This window comes from Andrographis paniculata, unplaced genomic scaffold, assembly GCF_009805555.1.
Source record: "Andrographis paniculata isolate CXL003 unplaced genomic scaffold, ASM980555v1 Contig34END, whole genome shotgun sequence".
NCBI classification, from domain to species: domain Eukaryota; kingdom Viridiplantae; phylum Streptophyta; class Magnoliopsida; order Lamiales; family Acanthaceae; genus Andrographis; species Andrographis paniculata.
In genome coordinates this window covers 5,502,538-5,517,177 of record NW_026137567.1, presented here as the reverse complement: position 1 = coordinate 5,517,177, position 14,640 = coordinate 5,502,538, and the positions used below count along the sequence as shown (strand labels likewise).

Below are 14,640 nucleotides of genomic sequence, written 5' to 3'. Positions count from 1 at the left end.
TCTCATCATTAACTAAGGCATAAAAAAACACACAAATATTAAATGATAGTTTGTTGGCTAAGCAAGGGCAAATCGGTAAATTACTATACCAGCTGGAGGCATGAGAACTGGCGTCTCCTCAACCCAAAAAAATTAAAAAGAAACTAAAAGGGTGCGGTAATATAGACTTCATTGATTTAATTAAATAAAAATAAAATAACAACAATAATAATATATGTGTTACTGATAAATAGTATTAAAAAAAGTAATCATGCTTAACTGGTGACCTAACTTCTCATCAGCGCAGCCGACAATGCATTATTGAATGTGCTCGAAATCCTACAGATTAAGTGGGGCCCACCCAAAAAAATATAAAAAAGAAAACCACATAGACATACATACACACACACACACACACACCCTATCTTCTTTGTAGTTAAGCAAAGATCCTCATTCGTGTTCATGAATCATGTTCTGTGTATCTCCACCATTTATGATTACAAAACTGCCCACATCCATGGTGTGTTTGGCCTACCACCATTTCCCTTTTTCTCATCTTCAAAAATAATAAATAAAAGAAAACCCTAATCTTATAACATGTATGTATATATTAATGTGTTAGAATGATCGATGATGATCTTGAGGTAGCAGTGGGACAAACAAATTCCATGCTTCACATTCGTGTCGATGGGAAATGGGGAAAGGGGTCTGTCAGCAAAGTAACATGATCCACATCCATCTCCAGCACAAGAAACATGCCATGTGGCCTTGTATTCTATTCTATTCTATTCTATTTGGATTAATATATATTTTTTTAACTGCAATTAAATTAATTAAGTAATTAAACCTGATCGATTATGATGATGTGTGAATCCCGCCTTTCCAAGCACATTTAATTTTGATTTAATTTAATTTAATTTAATATATTAGTGTACAATAATGAAATGTAAATAGTGAATTAAAATTGGGTAAAAGCAGCACCAAGGGACTGACTGACTGACTGACTGACTTTAAGACAAGTTGGGTAATGATTGCCGATTGGTGCGAAATAGGGACACAGAATCGACGTGTGAAATGGAGATTAATTTTAATTTAATTAATTAAGGTGAGGGGTAGTGGTGGAAATAGTAGAATTTGGCGTGCTAACGGGTGGCGAAGGGGAGGGAACAGACGAATCATTCTCTTGGTATGTGCATTACCAATTTGCCATGTGAATCCCACGTGTTCATTCGTGTACATACACCATTATATTAATTGTTCCTTTCATCTCAGCCGACGATTCTCCGGGCCCTCAATGAAACCAACGCTCTGGATCGTTTCGGGAGTGTAGGTCCCGGTGTCGCCCTCCTGCTTCCTCGTCGCTGGTCATCGGAAACAATAAAAGTGGGTGTCAAATGGTCAACCAAGATGTGTGTGAGAAGGATTATTCATCATTTCTTTACCCAAAATTCCATACCAAAATAATATTATTATTATTATTATTAATCATGGAATACAAATATTAATAAATTGAATATATAGCCACCCACCCCCACCCCCATCCCCATCCCCACCCTTACAAAAGCCTCCTCACCCTTTCTGTTAATCCTCATTTCTCCCTCTTGCTTTTCTCTCTCAATATATACACACACCTTTCGTTCCCCCTTTCCTCAATCCACAAAATAAATTAATTTAATGGGTTTTGATGATTTATGCAACACGGGTCTGGTTTTAGGGTTGGGGTTTCCGACGCCGTCTTCGTCGCCGGCCGCCGGGGACCTGATCAAGTCCCGAAAGCCACCCGCCGGAGCAGCCCAATCGAAGCTCGATCACCTCGCCGGAAAATTTTCGGAGCCGTCGCTGACTCTGAGCCTGTCGGGGGAAACCTATGCGGTTAAAAAGGCGGAGCCGGAGGAGATCAAAGGGTTCGCCGGCGTCGGCTACAGCGAGCATCACTCGTCGGCCGATCTGTACCGACAGGACAGCGCAGCCTCGTCTTTCTCGAACGTCAGCAGCGTGAAAAGAGAGAGAGAGATGGGGAGCGAGGAGGGCGAAATTGAACGGAATATTAACGTTGTCTCGTCGAGAATTAGCGATGAAGACGACGACGGGTCTAATGGAAGGAAGAAGCTTAGACTTAGCAAAGCCCAGTCTGCCCTTCTTGAGGAAAGCTTCAAACAGCACAGCACTCTCAATCCTGTATGTATTTAATTTTATTACAAAATCGTAGTAATTAATTAATATTGATCGCGATGATCATGTTTTAATTTGTAAATTTTGTTCGATCGATCAGAAACAAAAGCAAGAGCTGGCTAGGGAATTGAATCTCAGGCCACGACAGGTCGAAGTCTGGTTCCAGAACAGAAGAGCCAGGTCTGTCTGATTATTACCAGCCCCTCTTCATACATAAATTTTTTTAATTTTTTTTCAAAATTGATTATTTTACTACAAGAGGTAGCAGTAGGTCAGCCATTGCCCCTTTTCTAAGATAAGATAAAATAAAATAATCTGGGCATCAATCTTCTTCATAATTAAATTAAAAAATTGAAATCATTTATCTATACAGGACAAAGCTGAAGCAAACAGAAGTGGACTGTGAATTCCTGAAGAAATGCTGCGAGACGCTGACGGACGAGAACCGGCGGCTGCATAAGGAGCTCCAGGAGCTGAAGGCCCTGAAACTGGCTCAGCCGCTCTACATGCAGCTCCCGGCGGCTACCCTCACCATGTGCCCTTCCTGCGAACGGATCGGCGCCGCCGTGCCGGAGAACGCGGCTAAGAGCCCCTACGCCGCCATGGCTCCCAAGCCGCACTTCTACAACCCCTTCACAAATCAGTCCGCAGCCTGTTGATAATTAATTAATTAAAAAGCTTGTAGAAAATTAAATATATATATATGTATTAGTACATATATACATAGATATGAAATTAAATTAAATATGGATCCATATATATATATATATATGTCCCTCCCAAAACCCTGTTTTTTAAATTTGGTTTAGGGCTTTCAGTAAAATTAAAGGAGAAGGTCGATCAGCTAGCTAGCTAATCTATAGATCCTCATCAATTAGCTAGGGAATTATACTACTAATTAGGTTTTCAATTTCCTCATCGACGATCCTTTATTTATTTTAATTTGTATACCATAATTATTGTTATTGTTATAATTATTTCATTACTAATCGTAGGGACTCCTCCTCGATTTTATTATTATTATTCAATTATTGATCTATGATTGGTGATTGTATATTAATACTATTATGGATTAATTTTACAACCACTTTCATGTACATTGTATGGTCCATTAATTTGATAAGATGATCAGACCCACCCGAGCTAGGCTTTCTTGTCATGACATTTAACGAACACCAATCAATCAAACTCGTACCAATTGGCACAAGTTCACCAATAAAATCATACCCCATTTATATATTATTAATTACAAATCATAATAATATTCAATTATTAATTTTGAGGGATGATTACTTAGGACATGTGTATTTCTCGGGACACATTGGGGGGGTTGGGTCACATGTATTTGTCTCTGAATATTTAGTCATAAATAATAATAATGTAATGTTCTTTATTTTATTTATTTAATTTTCAAAGTCCGAATGATGTGCATATAAAGCCCTGCTGATATATTGTTAGATAACTAAACATTGTAATTTATTATTAATAAAATAATTATAAAAATATAATATGATATTTTGAAATTCTATTTATTTATAAATTAATTACGAAATAGGCAGAGGAGGAGTGTTGGCGTTGGGTGCCCTGTCTTTTAGGGGACCGGTGGGTCACGCCCCACGTGATGATATCTGCTGGACCCACCACTGGTTTAAATTTCCAATTCCGATATTATATATATTCATTAATTTTGACTATTTAATTTTGACTTTTCTAACACGTTGGACCTGTGTCTGAACCCGACCCACTTTGGACCTCTTCACATGAATGCACCAAAAATTTGTAAACCTATTTTCCATCTTCCTCGAAATTCTTTTGCACTTAGACACCAATTTCCGAGTGTCGATACGTTGGAGGAGAAAACTTTAACGTCAAAGCTTAATCATTTACTTGATTTTATTATATATATTTCTGTAACGAGTCAAACCTAATTAGCTTTGGACTCCAATTAGTCCACCGGTGGAATGAGGCCTAGTGCTCAGTTGATTAAATTAATTAATTGATTTATGTGACATTAGTCAAATGAGTACGATTCTGCACAAGATTTGCAATTATTTGATTTGCATATTGTAAGGATTCGTGTGGAATAAGAAATCAAAGTAAATTGTGTAATCCCCACTTCTATTTTTTTTTTTATTTTGGAATAAAAAAGAAAAAAAAAATGATCAATCCTTTTATTTTATAAAAAAAAATTAAAAATTGATATTTAGAACATTTCATCAAATTTATTTGCATAACACATCATAATTAGATGTCTATTTAGGACCAATACATATATATATATATACACACATATATATCACCGTTTGTAAAATACGAGAAATTTGTCGGCCTATTACAATAGTTCATTAAATAAATGGCACGGACATATATGTATTTATATACATATTTAAAATGTCTACTTGAATTCAGAGGGAAAAATAAGGATATATATATATATATGCTATTCAATGTTATTTATTTTTCTAGTGGATAAAAGAATTCTTTATTCTAGAAATAATTAGGCATTCACATAGACGTGTTACAACTCACACATCTATTCAAAACTTTGTGTAATTTCTTCGTGGTTTCCTAGAATATAATTAAAAATATATATATATTTTTTAAAAGAATGGTTTTATGAATTTAAAATTAGGAGATGAATTTAATTACAAAATTTAAAATTATGAGTAGAATTGACAAGGAATGCACTAAATAAGTATATCCAATATATGCTACTTTCACTCTAAAGCTGACCCAACGCGTTACTGTCTTCTTTAGGACCAATCTATATATATATATATATATATATATATGCACTAATTTCTTCCTAAACACGCCATACAGAAATGCATGCATACATATCCTTGTGCGTGCATATATATCATTAAAATGATCTTTCAAGCTCTTTTATTTATTTTATTTTGTGGTCCACTTTGGGATTATTGTCCTCCCTTTTCCTCCTTGATCATATGAAGTTTTCAATAACATTTTGTTTAAATTATTATTGAGATTGAAAAATATACTTTTTCCGTCATAAAAAAAATACGTTCATTTGACCGAATACAAAATTTTTAAAAATACAGGTAAAAGTAAATACTTTTTCTTTTTAAAGGAAAGAAAAAGTAGAAAAATGATGTTTTGTACTTAAAAAAGAAAAAAAGAAAATTTTTTGATAACAACTTAATAAATTTGAATAATAGAAGAAGTAATTATATATTTGATCATATCATTTTTATGTCGAAAATTGAACGATATATATATATATATATGTTGGGGTGCAAACCCAAGTTCCACATTGGAAGCGGTGAAGAAAAATTACACACTTTATAAGTCTCAAATAAACTCCACTAGTACGAGGCCTTTGGAGAATATCCAAAAACAAATCCGTGCAGAAGCGGACAATATCATTCTCAATCAAGTGGATCGCTAATTTCGGAAGTTTTTCACATCGTCAAATCACTAACAACTCTTACTAAGAAATTTATATATATTCCATTTTCAAGGAATTTTATTCTTTTTAGCTATCTTTAAATATGTCTTAATCATGCTAATTCCATACATTCAATCATCAATGAACTCAATATAGTCTTCCTCACTTTTCTATGTAATTTATTGTAGTCATGCATAATTTATTATTCATTATTTTCCTACAATACACTAAATTCAAGAATTCATCAAGATATCTAAAAAATTCTACTATCAATAAAGGGTTTTTGTTCATTGTGTGTATTATATTATTATCATTATTTAATGTTTTTTTATTTCTCTAAAAAAAATATATAGTATATATATATAATCCAACCATTATTTTTCAATACGCAACATCTCATTAAATAATTTCTTACCTCAAAATTACCCGTAAATATTGTTTGATCAAAACACCTTTATCACCAACCACTATATGTATATACATAATTTATTTTTTATTTTTATTTTTTAAAAAAATTATTTTATTGTGACATGAATGTCATGATGAACATGGTGACTTTCACGGAAGCTTAATTGATGGGTTAATCATGTTCATCTCATCACTCATCAACATCAACATTATTACATTCTTCCACTCTTTCAACACTTGCTTTGATTGTATATACACACACATATATATCTATATCTATATCTATATCTATATATATTATACGCAATTTTAATTTCCTCTAGTGTAAAATCAATTATGATATATAATTCCAGTGTGGACCCGAAATACAAAACCATATCTGAAATTTAAATTGCACGATAGTAGTGTTGCAAAATCAGCCACTAATATATATATATATATATATATAATGTAATAAAATATATTGAGGTAGCTTGCTAGGAACATATTGGCCCTTACCAAGGCATCCTTGTCTCGATTGAAATTAGGGTTTTCTTGAAACTTAGTGAAGCCCCCCAAAAAAGACGAATTATAAGAAGAGTGATGGACAGCAAGAAATTAGTAAAAGGTGGGCACGTCACAAATCACACATATTGTCGAAAAACTGATCAAATTATTAATATATATATGTATGTATGTATTATATGATAACATTGATGATAGCAACAATATTGCATTTGTAGTTTAATTAAAATCCTCTAGTGTGAGTGCACACGTAATGTCTACATAAAAAAGGTAATGAAAGGACCTGGTTTTATCGCGGACACGTGTCGCGCTGTGGATCAATGGTCGGCGCTCAGTTTCCTTAATTCCTAAAGTGTAATCATTAATTACGTCTAATATATCATTATATGTAAAAATATTAAATTAAATTTATTAATAAGGTTACATATATTAGAAGGAAAAAAAAAAAAAAAAAGTAAATGAATACACATATATTGCATAAGGAGAGAGTATTTTTTTAGGTTATATAATACCAGGTTCAATGTGTACAAAAAGATAAGTAAAATTTGATACTCCCGTTGTCTCATAAAATAATATTCGTTCATTTTTATCTCGTACTATTTATTTATTAAAAAAAAAAAAGAATTTATTTATTAATAACAATGATAATAATAATAATAATAAAATGATAGTGTAGGACATGAGGAGTTTAGTCATGTTGACGTCAGGCTAATAAAGGGATGCTGATGTGGAATTGCAGCAGATCTACGTCAACCTACGGAAACTTGCATTCGGATTATTAATCTTTATATATATATATATCTTTTGTCGACATAAAGTAGCATTTAATAAAGCTTAAAATATATATCATTCTTGTAACTTTAAAGTGCTGCTACCTCTACCTATTACAATAAATTAAAGATAATAGAATATAATTTGAGTGTGGATTATTCTCAATAAACTATTTATATATATACATATACATATACATATATATATATGCTGACAACAAAATTTGGAAAAAGCATCCAGTTACGTATTCAACTTTTGTTCTTATAATTGGGATATTGATGTCATTTCCTATTTTCCTTTTTATTTATAGAGATATAATAAAGTATATTAGTTTTCGAATTATTTTAGGGCATTAATTGTCACCTATTTTTTTCTTGTGAGTTTTAACCATGTAAATATAATGAAAGTAGCGTTTTTTGTGAAATAATTATTGAATATATAAAAATGGATTTATCGCATTAAAAAAAAAAAAAAAAAAAACTATAAAACATATCAAATGAAATTAATAAACAAATAGGCCAATTATTGGGCCTTAAGGCTAAGTTAAATTACCGGACATGTTCATTCCTTAGAAGCCCAATATGACAACCAAAAGCCCAATAAAAACAAAATATTTAGATGTGTCTTGTATTTAAATAAAAAATATACTCCATATATTTAGTCCAATAACACACCTATCATCTGGTTGCTTATCGATTAAGTCAACCCACGATGACAGATGTTTGAAAACGACAGGAGAAGATTTTTATTTTTATTTTATATTTTAAGCAGCAGTTAAGTTGGTGGTCTAAAAGTTGTTTGGTGTTGTTTTTTGTGCATATATATATATATATATAAATATATTCCTACTCCTATTCCCATCCCATCCCATCAATCATTCTTTCTCTTGTTTGAAAAGCCAAAAATTTGCAGCAGCTTTACTTTGCTGCATGCTCTTGATATTATATATTTTTCTTTCTCGGGTTAGCTTAGCTTATCATATATCTTAGGTTGTTTGCTTCTTTCATCTCAGAATCTCAAAAGTTGAGAATTGAATTTGCAAGAATGGGACATCTCAAAGATTTACAAATTCATCTCCATCGTCTTTCTTTCTTTTCTTTCGCATGTTGTTTTCTTTGATCATTTTGTTTCACAAAAATATCCATATCCATATCCATATCTATATATATATATATACGTACTTATATATGTGTGTAGATCTGAGAGATTCAGTACCAAATCTCAACTTTCTTACCTCAATTTCTCTTACATTCTTACATATATAAATATAAATATATATATATATATGTACATATTGTGTCTGGTTCGCCATCTTGGTTCATCTCAATTAATACTTATTGTCTGAGGCAGAAATGGTGTGCTACAGTAGTAATCAAATGTGCATCCATTTACAACAACATTTCATCGTTTATCTTCTTGTCCTCGTTATTTCCACCTCGTCCCACTCCAAATTATTCACTGCTCAAGGTAAGTATGAACACACATTTACATAATTATGGATAGAATATCGTCTTCTCCATGATAAATAATCTCAGTTGGTTTCAGGTAGACGACTGCTCCCCAAAACAGCTGACAACTCCACGGTAAGGATGAATAGTATCTAATTTTGTCAAAGGCATTATAATTTACAAATGAATTAAATTTGGTGTAGAATAACTCAGCAGTAGTCGAAGAAAAATCGATATTCCGAACCCAAATCGGGTCGCGGCCGCCGCAGTGCGATCGGAGGTGCAGCTGGTGCACACACTGCCAAGCCATTCAAGTCCCGACGAACCCGACAAGAAGAAACTTCCCCGCTACAAACGACGTCGTTTCAGAAAGATCATCCGACGAGGGCACCTCCAATTACAAGCCCATGAGCTGGAAATGCAAATGTGGAGACCTAATCTTCAACCCCTAATCATTCATCATTACTACTCCTACTACATTATTAATTAGAACCTATCCATGTAATTAATTATCTCATCATAAGGTAATACTAGTATTATCAAGTTTTGATTTTTGAAGCAGCTATGAGCTATAATAAGCCTATAAGCTAATTAGGGGGTTTTGTGGGAAGCCATTACTGTACCTTTTCGTAAGCATCTTCAAAATTTCCCCATCTGTTCCTGTCTGCACAAAAAAAAAAAAATTCAAAATATTCATGGCCATTAATGCAGTGATACTGTTTACACACCACCAGATCAGATCATCAAGGCAATCATATACAAAGCTCAGGTTCAGGTCCAGCTCTGATTTCCGAGAGGCATTGGTGTTGGGTGGTGAGGTGGTATATTGTTTCTGATTTAATAATAATAATAATAATAGTAATAGTAATGATATTGTACAATCCTGTACGCATAATAAAGCTCTTACTGTAAATTTCCACATTCTGCAAACATCCCCCCCGATCAACGGCCAGGATGCGTCCGGGACTTGGACTCCTGGGACCACTACACTGAAATACCACCCAGGGAGCTTGAAACGGGCAGGTGAAAGATTTGGTTTAACTGTAAAAAGCCCGGTGGAGATTTTTCCTCCCAAATAAAATGGTAAATGAAATTTTGGGGCAAGCACATCATCTTGGCTGCTCCCTGGTCTAGAGCTCCTGCGAGTGATTGATCACTTATCAGGGCTTATTTGTGTACTCTACCCTGGAAGCCCCTGCTCCAGGTCCAGGGGATTCCATGTTTGATTATGGCTTCTCCTTTAATAGCAGAGAGATGTCTATTCGGAGGAGCAATGGTAGTTTGAACACGCAAAGATCAACTACCCTTGTTAAATATAAATAAAATAAAAAAATATTTGGAGATTGGGTGGGGTAGAGGTAGAGGGGTAGGGTTATAGGACTGGCAGCAAGCAGTAGCAGTTAGCTGGAATTGAATGCTTCTTTACCATTTAAGTAGGTGGGGTTGCTTGATTTTCAAGAAATTTGGGGGGCTGGGCTTCCTGGTTGAGACCAGTCACAGTCTGCCATTGATGGATGGACCAAGCTCTCTGAGTAAGGGGTTGGTTTGTTGTCATCATCTCTGATCTGTCCTGTAAGTAAATGATTTTGTTGGGAAAGTTAGATGACTGCAATCTTCATTGATTCTTAGGGAGTCATTTCAGATTAGACTTTTTAAAAGAAACACCACAAATTTCTCATCAAGAAAAAGAACAGATAGCATAGTAATTAATCCTCATCATTCATAGCAGCATTTTGATTTCCTTTCCCATCTCTAATCTAGTCTAATCTTTTCATATAATGGCAATTCAGCAAATGTGCTTATGTCAAATCTCAATAATGGCAATTCAATTCAAATTCCAAACACCATAAAGAAGTGGATTGGATTTGGAGTATGATGACTGGGTGTACCTGTGAAAGAGGGGTGGGGAACACGCGAGAGTCACGTGTGGAATCAATCATAAGTCTGTCTGTCTGTCTGTCCTGACCTGACCTCCCTGAAGCCATTTCTTCTTATCTTATCTTCACTATCCATCCATTATCCTAAAATCCAAAGAGAATGTTATAAAGGCAGAACAACCTGTGTAAGTTGTGGGCAAAAGGGATTCGGATTCCCTTGAAAAAAAAAAAACCTACTTTTTTGAAGCTTTTGTCTGAAATATGCTTCAATATGCATGCTATCATCCGTTCTACTGAATCACAAAAAGAACACACGACCCACCATCCCTCGTTACAAATGACCTCAGAAAATAATATTAAGAGATCATGGGATGGGGCTCACCAGATACTACAGTTAAGATTGAAGCTCAACTCAGAAATCAATATCATCTATATAGTTGGATCAAGAACACTGCAGACACAAATATGTGGAATGATTAGCCTGGATCAAAGAACTTTTGGCTCTATGTCGTCAAATAAGCTACTCTCAGAAAGCTTATAATTTGAAGGGAAGTCAATTTGATATCTAATTCATCTTCAACAATGTTATGATGATTCAACAAATTGGGTAAACAGCACAAAATTGTGAAGGCTTCAGCTTCCAGATGCATAACTCCAAAAAAATGACTCCAATTGTTACATATGTCAAAAATGACTCAAATCCATTCAGAATAATACCTGATTGAATAATAACATACCAGAAAAGAGGCCCAACAATGCATGTATGTCAATTGTGTATAAGAAGCACATCTGGTCTTTTTCCTGATTTCAGGATACTATACCAAAAGAAGCCTGAAAAGGTGGTGAATTGTATGTGTTGTTTGGACAATGAAAATTTTGTATATGATATCAAGTTACTTAAGAACGATTGAAGCCCAAAATTTGAATACTCCTAGCAGTTTCCATGTGACAGTAAAACTGCAGTTTATCCAATTCATTAAAAACTAGAATTATAAATTCAGCGGAATATAAGTTCATGGCAAGCTGTAGTCAAGGTATATAAAACCCAACACAATATAAAAATAAGTATATTATCCCATTTAAAATAGAAATTTCATGATAGGATAATTAATAACCTCGAGGAGATGTCCCTTCCTTTGCAGAGGAAGACATGACAGCTAAATAGGAAGCCAATGAACTGCTGAGACTACAGATGAAATTTCTGTGCAACTGTGGATTATGTGGAAGCCATTTCTGAATATCCAAAATAAATATAAATCCCCAATACCATATTATAAATGAACCATGAAGAAAAAAAAAAAAGCAGAACAATCCTGCATAATGTTATGAAGAAAAACCTGAAAATTGCAGGACAAAGCGGGAGTGAATCTCAATTCACAAAAATAAACATCTTCAGACTTCATCCTACAGGGACTCTTCACCATAAGTACACTACTCTTTTTCAGTATGGCATATGTAGTGCAATAGGAAAACAACCAAAAATTGCATTGTTCAAATCAGATATTTTATACCGTTACCAAGTATGGAGCTGATTCTGAGAATTTAAAGCTCGAACAGTATTCCAGATGCCTAAAAACTAGTTAAATCAAATTGATCTTGACAACTTTGCTTATATATATATATATCATAATAGTATTTCATAGCCCACAGTAACATTAACTCAAAACAAACTTTTACTGGCTCAGATACAGCATCAGGGTGCTGTAGCATAAACCAACCAAGCCATGACACAATCTATGTAGACGTTTCATCAAACAAAATCAATCTAAAAAACAGCATAAGCAATAATACAGTACATTTGCACCATATCTGGAACATTAATACTCATTCTCTTCCTGGATGTGTTAGATCATTTAACACATAGAACAAATGATAGCTCAGAAGATATCTTCAGCTACATCCACATAATAGACTCTGCTACTTTGTCAATCTACATGCGCTGCAAGCGCATGAACTGAAAGAAAATTGAACCAACCATCTGATGCCATTGACAATAAATACTATAGAAGTCCCAAACAAGTGATTGCATAAGTTTGCTACATTACAACGATGTAAACAGCAAAATCTATCGATCAAGATATAATAACCATGGCAAATTAGGATTCAGATTATATGCGTGTATACTAGAAATTGAACATAACCCTGTAAATACTGCAAGTGCCCAGCCAAAGTTGGAAGCAGCATCTATGATCGGCCAAGAATAACCCGAGCTCCTCCCAGAAGATCGCTGCTATAATGTATTTATTCCAAAGATCTAATGCTGTGACCATTGGATACTCTTAATGTCAATCCCATCCTTATACATTTCATAGAGAGGACTCATCTCCCTTAATTTCTCCACCTGCTTCACAGTAAGCTCCACAGCCTTATCAATCTCCTCCTCCGTCGTGAACCTCCCTATTCCATATCGGATTGAGGTGTGTGCCATATCTTCATCCACTCCCAATGCCCTCAACACATATGACGGCTCCAAACTCGCACTCGTGCATGCGCTGCCACTCGACACTGCTACCTCTTTCAGCCCCATCAACAAGCTCTCCCCTTCCACAAAAGCAAATGACAAATTCAAATTCCCTGCATATCGCCTATCCTCACTCCCATTCACCACAACACCCTCGAGTCTCCCTCTAATTCCATTCAACAACCGCTCCTGCAACATTCTTATCCTCTTGTCATCATACTCCATTTCCTTCATAGCAAGCTCACAGGCAGCACCAAACCCAACAACCAAGGGTGTCGGAACTGTGCCACTCCTAATCCCCCTCTCCTGTCCTCCACCATTCATTTGAGGCTCCACCCGAATCCTCGGCCTCCGCCTCATGTATAAAGCCCCAATCCCTTTGGGGCCATAAATCTTATGACCGCTCAAAGACATCAAGCTTATGTTCATTTTGTCCACATCAACTTGAATCTTCCCCAAGGCCTGGGCAGCGTCAGTATGCAAAGGAACATTAAACTCCTTGCATATTTTCCCAATTTCCTCCATAGGTTGTATCACACCAATCTCATTATTCACCATCATCACAGAAACTAGACCTGTATCAGGCCTAATCGCAGCCCGGAGCTTCTCCAAGTCTACAAGCCCATCAGGCTTCACAGGAAGATAAGTAATCTCAAAACCCTCCTGCTGCAAGTGCCGGCACGAATCCAACACACACTTGTGCTCGGTCTGGGTGGTGATTACGTGGCGCTTCTTGTCCTTGTAAAAGTGCATAACGCCCTTGATCGAGATGTTGTTAGACTCCGTGGCGCCAGAAGTGAATATGATTTCCTTGGGAGAGGCGTTAATTAGGGCAGATATTTGGGAACGCGCAGCTTCGACGGCCCGCTCCGATTCCCAACCGTAAAGGTGAGTTCGCGAGTGAGGGTTTCCGTAGCGGGAGAGATAGTAGGGCAGCATCGCGTCGAGGACTCTAGGGTCCACCGGCGAAGTCGCCTGCATATCCAAATATAGGGGTCTGCCCAATATTTTGACTCCTTTCATGTTGATTCCATTCGCCTCCTCTTCCAAAGGCTCTACCGCTGCCGCGGCTGCAGATGTGGAGAAAGGCCGACGGACGATGGTCGCCGCCCTAGGCCTGCAGATATTACGGCGAATTGCGCTGGCCACAATCTTCGATGCCATTTCCGCAGGTCTTCAAGCTTCCCAAATTCGATGCACAGACGCTGCTTGAAGATTAACCCTCAACTTCGATGATTAGAAAAGAGATTCGCACACTTCCGATTCTGTTATCGGATAAACAAAAAGAGACTTCCACTCAAACGAAGCAAGAGGGGAATAACGATCGAGCGAGCGACCGACCTACAAATCGCTCACGACGAGATGACACATCAAGAACGGGTTTCACCCATCCTCAGCCAGGCCAAGTATCTAAAATTATGAATGGGCTGAAGTGTTCTCGGCCCACTAGCCCATAAGCCCCAACTTTAACCAGTATTCACAAAACACAAAACATTTTAAGGGATCCAATCCTACCTCGACCCTACCCGATAATGACCGGGTAGACCCAAATTGTTTGGGGAGGAGAGAGAATCGAAGGATTAAATCCAATCTATATTAAAACAGGCAAAG

At 35.8% G+C, this 14,640-nt stretch overlaps 3 protein-coding genes and 1 long non-coding RNA gene across 6 annotated transcripts; 2 read left to right on the top strand and 2 right to left on the bottom strand.

Annotated features, from left to right (window-relative positions):
- The first annotated feature begins 1,529 nt into the window (after nt 1-1,529).
- Nucleotides 1,530-3,248, top strand: LOC127248389 (homeobox-leucine zipper protein HAT22-like). The gene is made up of 3 exons (XM_051270702.1): nt 1,530-2,157; nt 2,252-2,331; nt 2,525-3,248. The coding sequence occupies exons 1-3, from the start codon at nt 1,654-1,656 to the stop codon at nt 2,808-2,810; spliced, it is 870 nt and encodes a 289-aa protein (XP_051126659.1). The 5' UTR covers nt 1,530-1,653; the 3' UTR covers nt 2,811-3,248.
- A 4,869-nt stretch (nt 3,249-8,117) lies between these two features.
- LOC127248434 (EPIDERMAL PATTERNING FACTOR-like protein 2) lies at nt 8,118-9,392 on the top strand. Of its 2 annotated transcripts, XM_051270766.1 has the most exons (3): nt 8,118-8,710; nt 8,789-8,826; nt 8,895-9,392. In XM_051270766.1, exons 1-3 carry the CDS (start codon nt 8,596-8,598, stop codon nt 9,141-9,143), a joined length of 402 nt encoding a protein of 133 aa, XP_051126723.1. In that variant the 5' UTR covers nt 8,118-8,595; the 3' UTR covers nt 9,144-9,392. The 2 variants fall into 2 exon arrangements, 1 of the variants encoding a protein (XP_051126723.1); XR_007838098.1 differs by having other exon boundaries at nt 8,587-8,710; nt 8,779-9,006.
- Nucleotides 9,393-9,497: 105 nt separating this feature from the next.
- Nucleotides 9,498-11,018, bottom strand: LOC127248436 (uncharacterized). 2 transcript variants are annotated; one of them, XR_007838100.1, is made up of 4 exons: nt 10,951-11,018; nt 10,806-10,861; nt 10,581-10,712; nt 9,498-10,261 (listed from the first exon to the last, which is right to left on the bottom strand). It is a non-coding gene; the product is annotated as an uncharacterized LOC127248436 (long non-coding RNA). The 2 variants fall into 2 exon arrangements; XR_007838099.1 differs by lacking the exon at nt 10,951-11,018 and having other exon boundaries at nt 10,806-10,919.
- A 1,356-nt stretch (nt 11,019-12,374) lies between these two features.
- On the bottom strand, nt 12,375-14,408 carry LOC127248433 (cysteine desulfurase, mitochondrial). Its single transcript, XM_051270765.1, has one exon. It carries the CDS (start codon nt 14,191-14,193, stop codon nt 12,823-12,825), a length of 1,371 nt encoding a protein of 456 aa, XP_051126722.1. The 5' UTR covers nt 14,194-14,408; the 3' UTR covers nt 12,375-12,822.
- Between the last annotated feature and the right edge of the window lie 232 nt (nt 14,409-14,640).

Excerpts from the sequence above, each read along its gene's own strand:
- LOC127248389 (XM_051270702.1), top strand. The coding sequence starts at position 1,654 with ATGGGTTTTGATGATTTATGCAACACGGGTCTGGTTTTAGGGTTGGGG. Across the intron at positions 2,158-2,251 it reads AGCACAGCACTCTCAATCCT|AAACAAAAGCAAGAGCTGGC; the intron begins GTATGTATTTAA and ends TCGATCGATCAG. Across the intron at positions 2,332-2,524 it reads TTCCAGAACAGAAGAGCCAG|GACAAAGCTGAAGCAAACAG; the intron begins GTCTGTCTGATT and ends TTATCTATACAG.
- LOC127248434 (XM_051270766.1), top strand. The coding sequence starts at position 8,596 with ATGGTGTGCTACAGTAGTAATCAAATGTGCATCCATTTACAACAACAT. Across the intron at positions 8,711-8,788 it reads CAAATTATTCACTGCTCAAG|GTAGACGACTGCTCCCCAAA; the intron begins GTAAGTATGAAC and ends AGTTGGTTTCAG. Across the intron at positions 8,827-8,894 it reads AAACAGCTGACAACTCCACG|AATAACTCAGCAGTAGTCGA; the intron begins GTAAGGATGAAT and ends AATTTGGTGTAG.
- LOC127248433 (XM_051270765.1), bottom strand. The coding sequence starts at position 14,193 with ATGGCATCGAAGATTGTGGCCAGCGCAATTCGCCGTAATATCTGCAGG.